This window comes from Miniopterus natalensis, chromosome 14, assembly GCF_054644295.1.
Source record: "Miniopterus natalensis isolate mMinNat1 chromosome 14, mMinNat1.hap1, whole genome shotgun sequence".
NCBI classification, from domain to species: domain Eukaryota; kingdom Metazoa; phylum Chordata; class Mammalia; order Chiroptera; family Miniopteridae; genus Miniopterus; species Miniopterus natalensis.
Window position 1 is genome coordinate 20,813,106 of NC_142094.1, and position 17,683 is coordinate 20,830,788.

At 52.3% G+C, this 17,683-nt stretch overlaps 1 protein-coding gene across 4 annotated transcripts; it reads left to right on the forward strand.

The window, feature by feature from the left end:
- The first annotated feature begins 200 nt into the window (after window positions 1–200).
- On the forward strand, window positions 201–17,469 carry DNAJB12 (DnaJ heat shock protein family (Hsp40) member B12). 4 transcript variants are annotated; one of them, XM_087824352.1, is made up of 9 exons: window positions 201–357; window positions 7,268–7,451; window positions 8,678–8,823; window positions 10,734–10,919; window positions 11,037–11,116; window positions 12,070–12,179; window positions 13,648–13,820; window positions 14,352–14,449; window positions 15,640–17,469. In XM_087824352.1, the coding sequence occupies exons 1-9, from the start codon at window positions 225–227 to the stop codon at window positions 15,667–15,669; spliced, it is 1,140 nt and encodes a 379-aa protein (XP_087680478.1). In that variant the 5' UTR covers window positions 201–224; the 3' UTR covers window positions 15,670–17,469. The 4 variants fall into 4 exon arrangements, with proteins under 4 accessions (XP_087680478.1, XP_087680479.1, XP_016079593.2 ...); XM_016224107.2 differs by having other exon boundaries at window positions 204–357; window positions 14,352–14,503; XM_087824351.1 differs by having other exon boundaries at window positions 204–357; window positions 14,352–14,497.
- Window positions 17,470–17,683: the final 214 nt, after the last annotated feature.

Here is a 17,683-nt window from a genome sequence, read left to right on the forward strand (position 1 = left end):
TCGGCCTCCAGAAACGTGGGCACGCAGCCTCAACACCTCTCCCGGACGTCGCCCTCTCAGAAGAGGTACTGCAGCGCTTCCGCCCTCGCTCAAATCCCGGAGAAGGCGGGGCGGAGGGTTGATGTCATCATCCCGCGCCCTCCTGCCCAGCGACGCGCCGGCGGCTGGCGCAGCCCTTCGCTCGCCCGGCCTCCCCCTCCCTGGTTCCGCGCTCTGGTTCCGCCATGGAATCTAACAAGGATGAAGCCGAGCGCTGTATTAGCATCGCCCTCAAGGCCATCCAGAGCAACCAGCCCGACCGGGCGCTCCGCTTCCTCGAGAAGGCGCAGCGGCTGTACCCGACGCCGCGTGTTCGCGGTGAGTGTGAGGTGCCGGCGAGACAGAGGGGACATTAGAACTAATGCGGGGAATACGGGAACGGACCGACGGGAGCAGTTGGAGGAGGGGGAGGGGTGGCGAGGCGAGGCTACGCCTGCGCACTGGGACGCGCGGTGGGTGCTGGGAAGTGTAGTCTTTCGATCGCGCGCCTCTCCGGGATGCTGCACACCTGCTGACAGGGGCGACCGCGACTTCAGCTTTCCGGGTGCTTGCAGAACCCTCTGAAATTTGGAGTTCCCAAGAATGAGAGGCGCTGGCAGCCCGGGCGAAGGGAACTTAGCTCAAAGCGAAATCGAACTACTTTTCCCAAGGGGCCATTCGGTGGCCCAGGGCCAGTTGCCGCCCTAGGAAATATAGTTTAATAAACATTACTCTGACGGCGAGAATGGGTTCCAAAGAGAGAAATAAGACTTACGGTCTTCGTACTGCCTGCAAAAGCGTCTTCGTATCTTCGCTCCCTTGCACGTTTCCGGTTGAAGGCCAAGGACCAGCCTCCCAAAACTAGAGCCTGCCTTCTCTGCCCCTTCCCCCACCCTCGCCCCCACCCTACCCCACCCCAGGGCTCCACACTAGCACCTTGGACTGTCTGTCCAGAGACCGGGGTTCTCACTCCCTCCTGGAGCCTCTTCATTGGTTTGTGACATCAGGACCGAACTCTCTTGGAGACGCTGGCCCTAGCCACCCCCACCCCCAGCCCCCTCCCCCCAAGAGTCCCAGTGGCTGGCCGTGTGGACAGCTGGACAGCACCAGGCTGTCCTCTTATACAGCGCAGGACTGAATGAAGCCTTCCGAACCAGGGAGGGAAAAGTAAGGTTGTCTCAACTACTCAGCATGTCGCTGTACCTGGGAACCCTTTTTTCTTTAACTTAAGTCTTCAAAGAAGTTTTTCTTCATATAAGCTGGAAGAGAGAAATAGGTAGTCTGTTAAAGATACAGGGTTTGTGCCTGCAGTTACCACTTATTAAACAGTCTGGCATATAACAGGTTCTCAGAATCAGAAGACCTAAGTTATCCTGACTGCTGCCATGTGATTTTTCTGAGCTTGTGTTTACTTACCTAGAAAACTAAGGGGTTGGGACGGATAATAAGAATAACAGTAATACCCGTAGGGCTTTTCAGTTTAGAAAGTCTTGGAATGCATCTTCTCATTTGAGCATGCCCTATCAGGGAGGCAGAGCAGAGATCATTAACTTTGTTGTATAGGTGAAGACATATCTTAGTGGCAAGGAACTTGCCCAATATTACCCAGCTAGAAATTGGAAAGTTCTGTGACTCTAAATATTTACTAAAGGAATAAAATGAAACGAGAGCAGCAGTCAGCCTCCTAATCATCCTTGCCCACATTATGAAATTTAGAAAGGGGAACACTAGCAGAAGAGGTGGCCTGGAATGCCTGCATTTGCCAGGACTCCTGCGGTAACCCCCTCGAGGAGCTTCCCTGTGAAATAAATCATGCTGTATGAGAGGAGAGCGGGATGGGGTAGTCATAGTTCTATCTCACTCTGATGCCTCTGCGGTTCAGGAGCAGGCAGCCAAGAATGGATGGTAACAATATAGCTTGTGGAGATCTTCCTGTCAGCAGTTCAGGGGCTTTGAGGGATGTCCTTCCTGAGGCTCTAGCACTGGAATTTGCTCAGGCCGGAGAGTCACCTACTGCATATTTGTAATATTTATGATATTCTGGAAATAGCATATGCCTCGTGCTTCTCTGTAAACATCTTGTGTCCATGGCCCTGCACTGGGCTGACAAGGACCTGGGGGTTAATTTTGGCCTAGGATAGGGAAATATTGGTTAGAAAAATACTAGGTAGTATTGTCCACACTCAGTATGTGAGGTTTGAACTCATTCCTGGTGTTCATTTAATGCAGCCAATGTTTTTGTTTTGTTTGCAAAGTCCTCTGCTTGGTGCTAAGTGGTATAGCAGGATTGGTAAAACATGAGCCTTTGCCTCAAGGAGCATATGATCTAGTGAGGGAGATAGATTACAGAAAAGGTAATATTGTAAGCCATAAAACAATAACTGTAATTAAACAAAAATTAAGCACCCTGTCAGATACTGAGGGCTTAAGGAGAGACATGAAAAATCCAGTCCCTGCCTTCCATGGATTCACAGTCTGGTGAGGTAGAGGGAAGTCCTCAGGGTGAGGGGCATGGAGGACAATCTCCTGAACTTAAATTACAAGTGCTGTAGCAAGGACATAAAAATAATGGTAGATCTCAGTGAGGAAAGAGTTCAGGGAGACAGCATTGGAACTGTACTTTGGAGGAGAGTAGGAGACTTGGAGAAGAGAGTACTGGAAGAAAGACATGGAGGCTGGAAGTTGTAAGAGGTCTGGAGGAAGAGATTGAATGTGGCAAGATTTGGAGGCTGTGGAGGTGGTAATTTGAGCATAGAGAGGATTAAGTTTGGAAAGTAGAACGGGGCCAGATTGTGGAAATCCTGCCCTGCCAGGCTGGGATGTTCACTTTATTCTGTAGTTAGTGAGAAAAACCATTGAGGTTTTAGATGGCAGGAAGAAGATAAGGGTATTTTTCTTAAGAGAGAGCAATATGAAGTATCAATAAGAGGAAAGAGAGACTCAAGGCAGAAACTAGGTGGGAGACAGTTGCGCTGAGTAGGTGGGGAGCTCTGAGAGCCTGAGATAAAGGCAGCCTGGAGGAGGAGGTCATTGGAGGGAGCTACCAAACCTTGCGTGAGAGAGGGATGCTAAGGAGAAATGGGTGTTCAGAATCCAAGCCTGTGTGACTGGGAAGAAAGCAAGGCCGAGGAACACGGATGGGAAGAGATGGGGAGAGTGCGAGGTGCCGGTGGGTTGTTGCTGGTGGGTTGGGTTGTTCCAAAGAAGCCGTCAGCCTGGAACTTAGGAGAGCGAGCTTCAGGTTCTAGCTAAAAACCTCGTCTCAGTGTGATGGAGCTCACTGGAGCTGTGTCTGGCTGAAGTCACTGTGGGAAAGTGGGACATGTAGAGGAGGTTGCTGCCGGCACACCCTTAGCCGTAGAGTGAGATGGAGCAACAGGGAGAGGCGGTCCCAGGAGAGAGCAGCTGCCAGGGAGCCAGGGAGCATTGTGTTGACGAGGTGAGCAGCACTCGGGTGCTGCAGGGGCCCTGGGGACAGGACAAGTTGAGAAATGAAAGGGGAGGATCAAGAGCATGAGAGAAGTGGAAGGACAGACGGAGGGAAGGGTGAGGCCTCCTCAGAGCAATCCTGAAGGGTTGAAGGACCTCACAGTGAAAAGATATGAGGGGCCCTGGCCCGTGCGGCTCAGTTAGTTGGAGCGTCGTTCTGTGCACTGAAGGGTCGCAGATTTGATTCCTGGTCAGGGCATGTACCCAGATTTCAGGTTTGATTCCCAGGTGGGGCGCATGCCGGAGGCAACCCATCAATGTTTGTCTCTCACATCGGTGTTTCTCTATATTCCTCTCCCTTCCTCTATCTAAAATTAATAAAAAACATATCCTTGGGTGAGGGTTTAGAAGAAAAAATAAGGGGAGACCTGAAACTCATGCTGTAGGAAGTGAGGTGGGGAGGCACCAGCAGCTGGACAGTCATATCATGGAGCAGTAATCAGGCCCTAAGCTGGGATGCCACAGGGCAGGGCTAGTGGAGCTAGTCAGTCCCTTTCTGGGAGTTTCTATCCAGTGCCTGGCAACCTATTAGACATTGACTTTGCCTGAAGCTTAACAACCATGATGGAAGGTACCAAGTTTGCCAGGAAGCTGATGAGAACATCTGTAGGCCTCAGTTTCCCCGGCATACAAAGAAAGGGCTGACCTGAATGATCTTGCAGCTCAGGCTGCCTGAACTTGTATGAGATGGCTGGCTCTGCGTCCAGGCTAAGTCGGGAAGGCCAGGGTGGGAAGACCAGTGCAGGGGGACAGGAGGATTTGTTGCCGGGAGATTTTGGCATTCAGGGTCTAGGACTGAGGGATGTTCTAGTACTGGTGAGGTCTAAGGTGGGGTTGTGCATTCAAGTCAGTCAGCCTTCACAAGCCTCACTGTGTGCTCAACCCTTCTGTTCACCTGATTTCACTGAGTCTTTTTGACCCCTCAGCAACCCTGTGAAGGCAGAGATCATATCTTCACTGAGGTATTAGATAACTTGACAAGGCTACATGATAATTAGCGAAATAACCAGACTGTCTAGCTCCACTCCCAGACTCTCCCTGCTCTGGCTTCCGTTTTCCGGCTCACCTTGCACACTATGGGTGCATAGAGAGGGCCTGGAAAGAAAAGTAAGAGATAACACTTAATATTTACTGGAACTTGTGCTAAATTCTTTATATGCGTTTACTCATTTACTCCTCCAGCTCTCTCGAGGGAGATGCAGTTTTACATGGAGAAGCACACTTAACTTGTTTGAGATGACCCTGCTAGCAAGTGGCAGAGCCAAGTTTGAACCCAGACAGTCTGAGTCTGCAGTCTGGGGTTGAGGTGGGGCCACCCCTGGTGGCTTTGTCTATAGACCTGCTTTCACCTCTACCTCAGCTGCTCCCTCTCCGCCCCCCGCCCAGCTTTGGTTTCTTCTACTAGTTCCCTTCTTTTTAAATGTCTGCCAGCTTTACTGGGAAGGGGCAGAATGGGGATTTGAACCCAGCCATGTCTGTCTAACTCCAAAGTCACATCAAGCTGTTCTATCTCCTCTTTTGTGACCTTTGCCCATCAGCCACTGTGCCAGCAAGGGATGTAACAGTGAATCAGGAGGAGCCGGTCACATCCCACGGGCTGAGAGAGGGGGTATCTGGGCCACAAGAGAGGCCTGCTTGTCAGCAACCAGAAATCTGTCATTGCCAACTCAAGCAGAAACCTTCTGTCTGACCCAGAGCACACCTATTTCCCTTGGCTCTCTTTCTGTAGCTCAGGGAAATTTGAGTGGCTGACTCCATGTCACTGCCCTGAAAAGCTTCCAGAATCTTTCCTGAGAAGTACTGGAGAGAGTCTGTTCTATCTCCTGGCTGATGCTCTGTGACAATTGAATGATGGATCATATTGCCCTTAGGGTAAATCAGCTCAGCCTGGACCACTGGGGCTTCCAGAGAAATCGAAATAAGCAACTTCTTTAAAAGCCCTTAAAAAACAAAACCGTAGCAAACCAAGCTTCTCTTGATCAGCAGCTCTTCATTTGTTGGTTTGCTGCTTTGCATGCCTGGCATGGACCTGGCATCTGGGACAACCTGAAGTGTCAGGTGGGTCCAAAGCCTGCTGAGTGCTGAAACTTTGCTTCCTAAGCCTTGGAGCTCCGTAGTCCACCCACCTCGGGTCCCCTCATCTTCCTGGCCAACGAGTTCATCAGCCCGGGTCATAGTATTAGCAGCTACTCATTTTGAACTTTTGCTCTGTGTCAGTCTCCATGCTGTGTGCTTATACACATTATCTCATCTCATCCCCCCATTGTGAGGAAACAGAGTCAGAGAGGTTTCACAGGTCGACCAGGGTCATACTGTTAGGATTTAGCTGAGCTGAGGTTTGAAACCTGGGTCTTTCTGAATTTAACTTCTCTTCTGAATTTGGAATGACTGTGCTGGAAGGGGCCTCCTCTGCCAGACTTGTATGGTCAACAGCATAGTGAAGAGCAAGGTCCCATGAGCTGGACATCCTAGGGTTCAAGTGCTGCCTGCCCAGCCCTCGCAGCCATGGGCAAGTTGATAAGTAACAGCTCCTCCTTCTAATGGGGTGGTAGTAATAAGACCTACCTTTACAGCCATCATGAAGACTGAATAAGCTAATACTGTGCCCAGGCCTGCCTGACACACAGTGAGCACTCATTACTGTTGCTCCTCTCAGAGTGCCTGCTCAGTGTTTGCTATGGGAACCCCTCCACCTCCCTCCCATGGGCAAGCTGGTTGTCAGCTCCTGTGTGTAGATTTCCCAGCTGCTGACTTGGTGAGATCCCATGAGTTTGCTGCAGCTAAGACAGCAATGGCTTAGGGCACATTGGTTCGCTTGAGTCCCAGTGTCCTGCTCCCAGCAAGCCCTGCTCAGGCCCCTTGGGTGAGGCCCAGGTATGCCGAAGCACAGGGTGTCTGACACCCAGCACAGTGCTTTGAGCCCAGCAGGCACCTGGCACGTGTGAAGAATCTGGGGAGCAGTGGGCTGTGCTGCTGTCCTCCTCAGCACAGAGGTGTCCTGGGTCCCTGTGGTGGTGAGATGCCTGGTTTCCCAGGGCATGACGGGGGGGTTCAAAACTGGTTTTGTGCCTGAGATAAGTGGGCACAGGGGACTCTCCCAGAGACTTCAGCTTGTCTGTATTGAGTCAGCAAGAACCAAGGACTTGAGTATGAATAACCATGGTCCTGCCTGAGGGAGACATCTAATACCCTGTATAGACTCTGAACATTGAAGTAGGACATTTGAAATGTAAAAAATAGCAAGTAGTAAGCACATCAAATGTTTATCCTGAGTTTCACACCACCCCTGGCTCTCTGGGGCAGACTTATTGCCCCCACTCCTCATGGCTAAGCGAAGCCTCCGGGAAGTTTCTGACCAATCCCAGCTGGATCGGGTCCTAATGGGGTCCCCATTGCAGAGTGCTCTGTCCGTCTCGGCTCTTCACAAAGGGTGGCTGTTGAACACACTACTTTGGGATTTGAAAAATCTGAAGTATTAACAGTTTATTTTGGAGAACAGGAAAAAAGAAAAAAAATAGTTTGTTTTTTATGCTGAGTTTAAAATGACCTATATATACCCTGCCAACTTCTGAGGGCTGTGGATCCTAAGAGAGCAGTAGCTCCCCCCACCCCCAGCTTGAGTCAGGCAAGAAACGTGGCTTTGCTGGGAGAATAAGCTGGTGGGGTGGAGGGCCTGGTCTCTCAGGGCCAAGTGCCCCTTGGCCATGACATGTGACCTTGCTGGAGCAGGAGGCCTGAATGGTTTCCTTGCCTTGCACAGCCCTGATTGAGTCCCTCAACCAGAAACCACAGTCTGCTGGTGACCAACCCCAACCCACAGACACCACCCATGCGACCCATAGGAAAGCAGGTGGGTCCGACACCCCCTCGGCCAATGGCGAAGCCGGGGGAGGAGGAGAGACCACCAAAGGCTACACTTCGGAACAAGTAGCAGCTGTGAAAAGGTAGGAGGCTGCACCTGGCTGCAGGGGATGGGGCTGGAGGCGGTGGGAAGTTTTTAAGTCTAGAGAAGGCTTCCTGTGGGGTGTCCTCCACCTCACGTCTGCCTGTGGTCCGGATGGGCCCTGGGAGGGTCTTGAAGATGGAGGGAGTCCCGATGGTCAAGCTCACCAGGCCCACTCCTTATTCCCCACAAGGCCCTGGAATATAGTGTGGGAATCAGAACACTGTCCCCTCCTGCCAAGACAACCCACAGCAGAGTCTGGAAATGCTGACACCACCGGTTCTTCTACTGCCTGGCCTCTTTACACAGTTCTGTTTGTCAGAGATGAGGCCTGGTCTCTCCCCCTCCCCCCATCCTCCCCCAATGCACAACCCCGCCCCCAACAAAGACCCTTTCAGACCAGAGCCTGTGTGGGGTGAGTAGAGACAGGAGATGGTTATCCATCCCTCCAAGGCTTGGGCAGGCCCTGCTTGGAGCACCTCACTACCAGGCCGAGATGGCTCAGCCAGGGCTTCCCAGGCTTTCTTTTCTCCCCAGGCCTCCCTGCACTAGCTAGACTTGGGACCTCCGAGGTCATTCCCACGTGGTCCGGGCTGCTATGCTGGTGAAGACATCAGCAAACTTCAGGACTGGGTTCAGCCTGCGTGTGACCTAGCACGATTGTAGTTTGTCATAAAAACGTGCCAAATTTACATTTTTCTGACCAGACAAACCTATTGGTTGTAGGCAACAGAAACTTGATTGTGGGGAGTTAAGAGTGCCTGGAAAAGTTCGAGAAGCAGGGTCTCATCGGGGCCCTGAGATGGGGTGAACAGACACCTGCCATGGCCTTTATGTTGCCCATTCAAGACTCAAATTGCAAGGAGAGGAGATAGCTGGCCCAGCTTGGGCCACACCTGCCCTTGGGCAAAGGCCCCTGGTTGACAGTCCTTGTGAGGTCGCCTGCAGTGAGGGTGCTGTTAGCAAAGGTTCCTGGCCTGGCAAACGCAGCAGCTGCCCCTCTTAAACCCTATACGTATTCTTGGTATTTCCTCTGCGCCCTGCCCAGATCCCCATCACCACTGGAGCTTTCTGAGGCTCCCTTGTTCCCAAAGTCTGACAGCCTGTGGCCCTGAGGGTGCTCAGAGCTGTGTGCTCTCGCTGCTTGTCCTTGCCCACCTGACCTCATAGCTCTAGGCCCACATAGAGCTTCCTCCCCCTACCGGCTTGCTCTTCTCCCTCCCCCAGGGTCAAGCAGTGTAAAGATTACTATGAGATCCTGGGAGTGAGCAGAGGGGCCTCCGATGAGGACCTGAAGAAGGCCTACCGCAAACTGGCCCTCAAATTCCACCCAGACAAGAACCACGCACCGGGCGCCACTGAAGCTTTCAAAGGTACGCCAACCCTGGTGTCCTGCTATTTTGGTTTTTATCGCCTGTCCTTGGAAAGGAGTAAGGGGCTTTTCTAGGAAGCAGCCTTGAACCCAGGTCCTACTGGCTCGGGAACTGCTTCCTGGAAGAAGGTCTTAGGAGCCACCTCTGGCCACGCAGAGTCTGTCAGACCTCAGATTGCATCCTCCTGCCCCCCCTTCCTCTTCATTCCCTGGGGGGCTAAGGTAAAAGAGGACCAATGGCTCCTCCAGGCCATACAGTGATGGAGGGGCAGAAGCAGTCCACCTGATCCATCTCCATAACTGTTTCCTGTGCTGAGAAACTGGGCAGCCCCAGGTCAAGGGCCTCTGGCCTGGTGGCCTCCTCAGTGCCAGCAGCCATAGCCAGCCAACCCCCGACCCCCTCTACACATGCCTTCTGTGTCTGACACCACGTGCACCCTGGGGCCTGCAGGGGGGACGTGGCAGTCCCTCTGGCCTTGGCTTGTTGGTTCTGGGATGTGTTTCTGTTCTGGCTGAAATCATCAGCTACTCTCTAATCGGTTAGATTTTCATTTACCCTGCGTGTGGGTACAGACCCTGTGTTACTAGGCACTGCAGGTCCACATCGCCCAGATATCTCCTCTCTCATGCCCACCTGTCCCTCCTGGGACCTTCAGGATCTCAGGCTCACTTCCCTGGGGGAGAGAGCATGGTGACTAGCCTATCCTGGCCCAGGCAGGGTGCTGCATAGTACTAAGGCAGTGACCATAGCCAGGTGGGAATCCTGTGGCAGAGCAGACCCCAAGACCTGGTGTGCTGTCTCTGGAGCCCACCCCGGGTGCTGCTTGGGGTTGGTCATGGGACAGTCTGCAGGCATCACCCCCTGCTGCCTGTCAGCCAGCCCAGAGGATGAAGGAGAACAGAGTAGGGAAGCAAGGTGGCTGTGGTTAATGTTTCTCCAGCCCTGACCTCTGCCTGCAGCCTCCCCCAGCAGGCACTGAGAGGCCACACCTGGCTGTGAGCCTTGTGGGAATGGGAGGAGGAGGGGCATTCACCTCATTCTCAGGGGTTGCAGGGTCTGAAGCAGGTGCAGCTCTGACCCTCTCCTGTGAGAGAGTGGCCAATTGAGAGGGAGCAAGAGACTCAGGAGGCTGGAGCTGGGGACCTTTGAAGTCCAAGCTTCCCACCTGGCGAGCTCTACTGGGAAGGCCCCAGTGCAGAGGAACTGCACCTGGGACCTGGACCCCAGGGAAGAGAGGGCTCCTCGCCCAGGCCACACTACCAGCAGATAAGGAGCCTCGACTGGAACCAGGGATTTTTACTTGCCCTGCAGTTCCTGCTGCTTCCAGTTGACAACAGGACATCGTATATCTTTTTGGCCCTTAGGTCACACTGTGACCTCAAGATTACATAACCTCCAGAAAGAAATGCCCCATCCACTGGGTACCTCAAGAGAGAGGAATGGAGGTGGGGGGTGGATTCATGAAATCAGAGAGCAAACTTGAAGCAAGACCCCTGGGTCTGACTCCTGACTCCGCAACATCAGAGCTCTATGAGCTTACCCTTAACCTCTCTGAGCCTCTGTTTTCTTGTTAGTAAAATGGAGATGAGGTTGCTGTTAGGAGTAGCTAAGATAATGCCTATAAGGGCCTGGTGTGCAGAAAAAGTTGGACTCTCATCATGAGGTGGAGAGCGAGGAGCCTGCATGTTAATCCTCTGCCCAGCCCGGGCTTCCCAGGTTCACTTAGAGATATTCTCGCATGCCCCCCACACACACACTTGCTTAATAGCCGAACTTCCCACTGGCCCCATGGACTCCTGCTTCCTAAGCACCACCAAAGTACCTGAAGGAAGTGAGCTGCTGACTGCCGTAGGAGCCGTGTCACCCGCACCCCAGCGTCCCCAGATCTGACTTTTCTACCACCTTTCCAGCCATTGGCACAGCATATGCAGTACTTAGCAACCCAGAAAAGAGGAAGCAGTATGACCAGTTTGGTGATGACAAGAGCCAGGCAGCCCGGCATGGCCATGGGCATGGGGACTTCCACCGTGGCTTTGAGGCTGACATCTCCCCAGAAGACCTCTTCAACATGTTCTTTGGCGGTGGCTTCCCATCTAGTAAGTCCCCCCACCCTCCCCACAGCCAGGTCTCAGCAGGGTGAAGGTGGGAGACTGGATGCCAGCCTCTCCCTTCCCCAGCAGTCTCACTCCTGATTCAATCCCTCTTACCCACAGGTAACGTCCATGTCTACAGCAATGGCCGTATGCGCTATAACTACCAGCAAAGGCAGGATCGAAGGGACAACCAGGGTGACGTGAGTGAGGAAGGTGCTGGGGAGAGGAGGGGTGGGGCCTGGAGGGGTAGTGACATGCTCAGCTGTCTATTCTGGGATGGCAGCGTTCCCACAACTCTCAGCAAGGAGCCATCTTAGGCCTCCCTTGCCATTCTCCTGAGCGACACCAGAGGGAGCCCACTTCACATTGCCCACTAGGAGTGGGGTTTGATGGCCTGTTTTGGAGAATGTAATGCAGAATGTTTTCCACCTACAGACAGGTTCCAATGTGAACAGCCTTTGTTCATAAGGCCAACATTTTTCAAGCAATGGGAAGCTAAGCTTCATGAAAGAATTATAAAGGATGACAGTATAGGTGCTGACTCTTGTCTTTCCGGCACTCAAGAAATGTATGCAAAGCTATATCAAGACAGTGCTTCAAACACACTTTGAATGCTGCAAGAACAGCTACCTAACTAAAATTAAAACACTGAGGACAGTTGCAGAGCATTTAAAATTGTGGCAGGCAGAGGGGTTCCCTTTTGCTTTGACAGTGTAGCCTTATGGGTTTTTTATTTTAAAATTTTTATTTTGTATATATTTAACATACAGAAGAGTTTTAAAATTATAAATTACTGTACAGTGAACAAATTTATTTTTATAGTTTTTTAACTGGCAAATTTTAAATTGGTAATATATTTGTATGGTTTAAAATTGGAAAAGGTATATGTAGTGAAAGTCTCCCTCCAGCTCTGCCTCCCATTCTTCTGGAGGCAGCCACTTTTGCTCATTTTTTGGTATTTTCTCACTAATGCATATACCCACCTTCCTCCTGTATTTAGCACTAGTTTCTGGCAGGTGGCGGGGCCTGTTTGCACAGTGACTACCTCCCACTGCCTGGGCTAACTGTGCTGGGGGGAGCTGGTGGCAATGGTGGTGGGTGCACACTCCACTCGATCTGGCTTGGATGACTTTCGATCGGCTCTTCCCTCCAGGGCGGGCTGGGGGTATTTGTCCAACTGATGCCCATCCTCATCCTGATCCTCGTGTCAGCTCTGAGCCAGCTTATGGTCTCCAGTCCACCCTACAGCCTGAGCCCAAGGCCGTGAGTACCTGTACCTGGGAGGGGGAGGGGGGAGCAGGTGGGAACTTTGGAGTTTCATCCACCATCAGGAGCCTTGCTTCCCATCCTGCAGAGTTTTGATCATAATGCATAAAGCTGGCTTAGAAACAAGAAAATACACTTTCCCTATTAAGTAGAAGTTCTTGATCTTTTCAGGATCTCAGTTCCCTAAGAAAATGCAGATCTTTTTCTTAGAGCCCTGCACATAAGCACAATTTTGCATATGATTTCACAGGCTTTATGACACACACACCCCCCCCCCAATCTCCTGACCTTGAGATAAGAATCTCTGCTCTTATGTTAGGAGTGGGGGCCTTAGGGCCATGGAAAGAACAGGGGCTTTGGAGTCAGACAGAGCAAAGGTGGCTTTGAATTCCAGCTCCTCTACTAACTAAGCAGTTTTGTGACCCTGGACAAGTTACTTAACTTCTCTGAGCCTTGGTTTCCTCATCTATAAAATGGGAACAACAACATCTACCTGCTTGTGAAAATTAAATGAGTAAATAAAATGCCAGACTCATTGGAAATGCTCAACAGTATTTATTGAATGAATATGGACTCAATTGCCAACAGTGAACTTGGGCAAGTTATTTGACCATGTAAGGTGTCAGCTCCCCTCATTTATTTCTGGCACCTGACAGTATCTGATGAACAGGGGGTGCTCAGCTTCTATTGGTGGAGGCCCTCTACTCCCACCTAGCAGCTTGGCTCTGCCTGGGAGCCTGGCAGCATCCCTGTCAGCCAGCAGGGGGCAGAGTCGGTCCACTGGGCCCACACCAGCCCACACAGGCTCTTTGTGGCCTGATGGCAGCTTTTTCTCTGCAGCTGGAAAGATGACAGGCAGCAGTGGGCAAGTAGGTAGACTGTCCTCCCTGGAGCACTCACTCCTGTCTGCGTGTTGAGGCTCTTCCCACAACCTGTGAGCCTGCAGTTGGAGCTGGAACATAAAATCCAAGAGCTGGATCCTGTTTTGTTCCTAAGCCTCTTAACTGTAGGCTAGGAGCTCCTGAATAGCCAGGCAGGCCCTCAGCAAGAATTGTCTTAGGGGATGAATGAGAAAATGGAGGCACAAGGAGCTCAAGTCACACAGCTCATCAGAGAGGGAGCCCAGACTCACTCCAGGTTCCCTGGTTTCCTGACTGGGCCTCTCAGAAAGGGGCTTCTCACCAAAGTCCCCCGAGTCTACAGCATGGTAAGCACGGAGCCTGAGGAAGGCTGGCTCTGTCTATGGGAAGCACTCGCCGTTGGCTGGGCCCTTTGGACAGGAGGGACACCCTGCTTTTCTTCAGACCCTCACTCTGGGTAGTGTGCAAGTTCCTGCTGTAGTTTGGGAGGGAGGCAACTACCCCTGTGGCCTGTGTGACATCTCCTGTCAGGGGCCTTGTCATCCCCAGAGCTACCTTGGGCTTGGGGCCCATACTTACTTTGTGCCTGGTATATTTCTGGCCAGGTCGGTGGGCCACATTCATAAGAGAGTCACTGACCACCTGAACGTCGTCTACTACGTGGCAGACACCTTCTCTGAGGAGTACACAGGCTCCAGCCTAAAAACAGTGGAGCGGAACGTGGAAGATGATTATATTGCTAACCTCCGAAACAACTGCTGGAAGGAGAAGCAGCAAAGTGAGTGTGCATGTGCTGGGGCACAGGGCTTGAGAACAGGGAAGAAGAAAGCCCTACTTGCCCAGTGGTTTGTGAGCCCAGCACCTTGCACTGCCCTGCACCAACCACCTCTCAGTCTAGAGCTGGGCTCCACCCCTCTGTTTCCCTGGAGCCAAGAGCCACGGGCCACCTGGAGACTTCCTCCAGGTTCCTGTAAGTCACTGCAGTCAGCCTGTTGTTTGGCTGCCAGAGGCACGTATGTCGACAGAGATTGGAGCAGATCTCATGGGCACCCACTGATTGGACGTCTGGCTCTATCTGTGGGACCCTGGGGCAGACTGACCAGGATAACAGGTTCTTACCTTGGTTGGCCTCACCCCCACCCCAAGTTGGGACCATAGTCTTTCCTCCTTCAGGGTCCTCCTTTAAGGTCCTCTGCCCCAGCTCCTGGGCCTATAACAGCCTTCCTCCTGTCCCCACAGGCCAGACAGGTACCCTAGCGGGCTTCAGGAGGTACCGCGTGTGTTCTAACCCTGCCCCATTGCTTTGCAGAGGAAGGCTTGTTATACCGGGCCCGCTACTTTGGCGACACAGATATGTACCACAAAGCACAGAGGATGAGCACCCCAAGCTGTAACCGACTGTCAGAGGTGCAGGCCTCCCTGCATGGATAGTCCTGGGCCAGCCACGCTACTGAGGTCCAAGTATGAGCCAGGGCCGCCCCTGCCCTGCAACTTCCGGCAGCTCTGGCCCTGGTCATGAGGCAGAGGGGGGTGGGAGGGGGAGAGGGGGAGAGCCTGGTGATAATGGCACAGACTCCTTGTCCCCAGCCTGACCACCAGCTGCAGAGTTGGGGCAGCTCTGGGGTGTTTGGAAACAGGTCTGCTTCAGGCCTCTACTCTTTGCCCCACCCCCACCCTACTCCCTGGCTCGGCTCGAGCTGTGGAGTACCCCAGAGCCAAGCAGAAGGGGAGCCTGAGGCTGCTACTGAGAGCCACTTGTGCCTCCTTGGTCTGCTCCAGCCATCAGGTCACGACGGCCCTTTCCCAAGTGCAGCAGACTCTTCTCTGTACCCTGGTGTTTAAGGACCATGTGGGAACGGTTAGGCCAAGAGCCCTTCCTCTCCCTCTGCTCTTCTGAGCAGTAGGACATAGAACAAGATGGGAGCCTGACAAAGAGCAGGGGAGGGAGCCAACAGGCTGGAAACAGGAGAGGCCTGTGCACCCTGACCACTCCCTCTGGTTGGATCAGAGGCTGGCTCTGTCTGTGTCTCTGTCTCTCTCTAGTCTCTGTCCATCTCTCACTGTCTCTCTTGTCTTTTGTCTGTCACTGTGTCTCATGCTACTGCAGCTGCAGCCTGGAAGCCCCAGGTATCTGGCCTTCCCAGGCATCTCACCTGTGGTCTGAGGAAGGGAACAGAAGGTCATGAGTTCAGGGTAGAATGCAGAGCTCTTAGCACAGAGAGGGTGGGGGAAAACGAAAGTTGCTGGTATCAGGCAACCTGCCTCCTGTGTGGGTAGTGGGCTCTGCTTCCAGCATTTGCCAGAGGGTTCAACTTGGACCAACCCCAGAGGAGTGTGGGCAGGGCCAGTATAAGTTCTTTTTCCTGTTGGTACCTTGTCCATCCCTCTGCCTGGGTCCCCTCAGCAGGGATCCAGATACAGACTCGATACTTTGAGGCTGTTTGCTTGTGCCTCCAGGAGAGAGAGCAGACTGCAGGAGGGCATTTGGGCGCAGCTCAGGTGGGCAGGACAGTGACAAGAGGGTTGCTTGTTTGTGTAGGCTAAGCTAAAGACTGGACACGTGACTGCCAAGCTAACTGTTCCACTCTCCTCCCCAGACCATGAAATCCCTGGAGAATTTTTGGTGACATGCACTGAGCCAAGGTGACAGACTGTATATTTAAGGAAAGACATAAAAAGGAAAAAACAAAAAACATTAAAATGGATTGGAGGCCGAACGCCACACAACTGTCCTCTCTCTCACCCAGTAAATGCAGAAAGCTCTTAGGACAGACAGGAAAACCTGCCACGGGCCTGCTTCCCTTCCTCCCAGGGCTGGCAGAGGCTCAGGCTCCGAAGAGGCTCAGGCTCCACATCGGCTCTCTCCTAGGATACAGAAACCATGGCAACGAAAGCAGAATGTAAAACTTGTAGCAAATGTCTGTGGGAAGGGCTGGGGGAGGGGGCGCCCCACTGCCTTTCTTCCCCCTCCCAGGAGCCACCACCAGTCACCTCTCAGTGGAATCCAGTCAGAGGCGTAGGCAAAGGATAGAGGAGGAAAGAACTTTCCAGAGAATGTAATGTATAGATGCGTGTATATGTATATATATCTATTTATATGTAAATAGCATATATAAAGATATATATAGATATATAGTCTACTTTTCAAACTGCAGGGATTTGGTGAATTGTTTAGTTGATTTCTTCCCTGTTTTAGAAAACGGACTGTTTGGGGAAGGCAACCTGGTCCCTCACAGGCTAGACATGAGCCATAGCTGACAGCAGGAGAAAAGTCGGGTCAGCTCTTAACATTCCCCTCAGCCAGCCTGGTTTTAATGGCAGCAGCAATCATGATAGTGTAAATCTGTGGGAAGTTTTTGAAGGTTGCCAGATTTATGGTTAAGTTTGAGGGGAGAAAGTGCCCTTAGGGCCAGGTGCCAGGTCAGTATTGAGTCATGGTAGAGGCCCCAGATGGCCTGGGGTGAGGTCACCCACCTCAAGCTTTGGCCACCCAGGTGGGCTCTTTGTCCTGGTGCCCAGGAGCCCTCTGACCCCCTGCCAGAGAACAGCAAGGTTGTGGAGGGACCAGGTTCTGCCTAGCCACCTCGCCTCGCCCCCTTAGTCCCTGAGTGAGTCTTGCCTTATAGGTGCCACAGGGCGCACAGCTCCATGGTTGCCACTGGTTTTTCCTGAGTCGTGTACCAAGGACTCTAGAAGGCTCTTCCTCCAAGAGTCAGCCAGCTGGTACCAGGACCCCAGGGCAGCAGCTTACTCCTGAAGAAAGTCTGCCTGTGGGCACATCTGTCTCTGCCCTCCATGGACATGACGCCACCTGGCCTTCTCTTGCACTTTGGACAAAGGATGTATTTGAATCAGGAGGGTTTTCTTATCCTCACCTTCAAATGAGGATTTTTCTCAAAACAGCAGTTGCTGCCAGGGGAATGAAGGGAGGTTTTATTTATTCCCACAGTTTCAGCTGGGCCTTTTGGAATTACCATTTTTCCCCTGAATTTTCCTCTGGCGGTGGGTGTGTCTTTGAGCCTGCCATCTTCCAAAGCCTTACTTCCCCAAGCTGCCAGCCAGGAGGTGATACCCATCCTCCCAGAGTTTCTCCTGGCTCTTTTTAAAGTTCCCCAACAAACAGGTTCTTGGTGGGAAAGGAAGTTTGGTAAAGAAATGTCAAATCTGGTTTTTGAACAAGATCCTGCCCTGTGATGAAGTGGCCACCCCGGCCCAGAGAAATGTTAACTGGACATGGGCAACGGTGTCCCACCACAGTGGCCCTGGCACTCTGCCCCACCATCCCAACAGCTGGTCTTGGTAGCTGTCCCTAGACAGTCTGAGCCATGTGCAATAAGAACATAGATCCTAAAGGATCCCCTGAGAAGCTGTATTTCTTGAAATTAGAATTCTGAAATTGTACATCTATAAATATGTTTATTATGTGATTGGCTGTGGTGGGTCTGCTTTGAGCAAGGGGGCAAATAGGGGGGGGGCTCCCTACAAACCCCTGTTGCTACTGACATCCCACAAAGAGTTTTTGGGATGACTGAATGTCCCCCTCACCCCTTGCCCCAGCTGACAGCCACATAGGGCACCAATGTTCCAGGGCTGACTCCATCCAGGCAAAGGGTAAGGGACTCAAGCCAGGACCCTGGGATC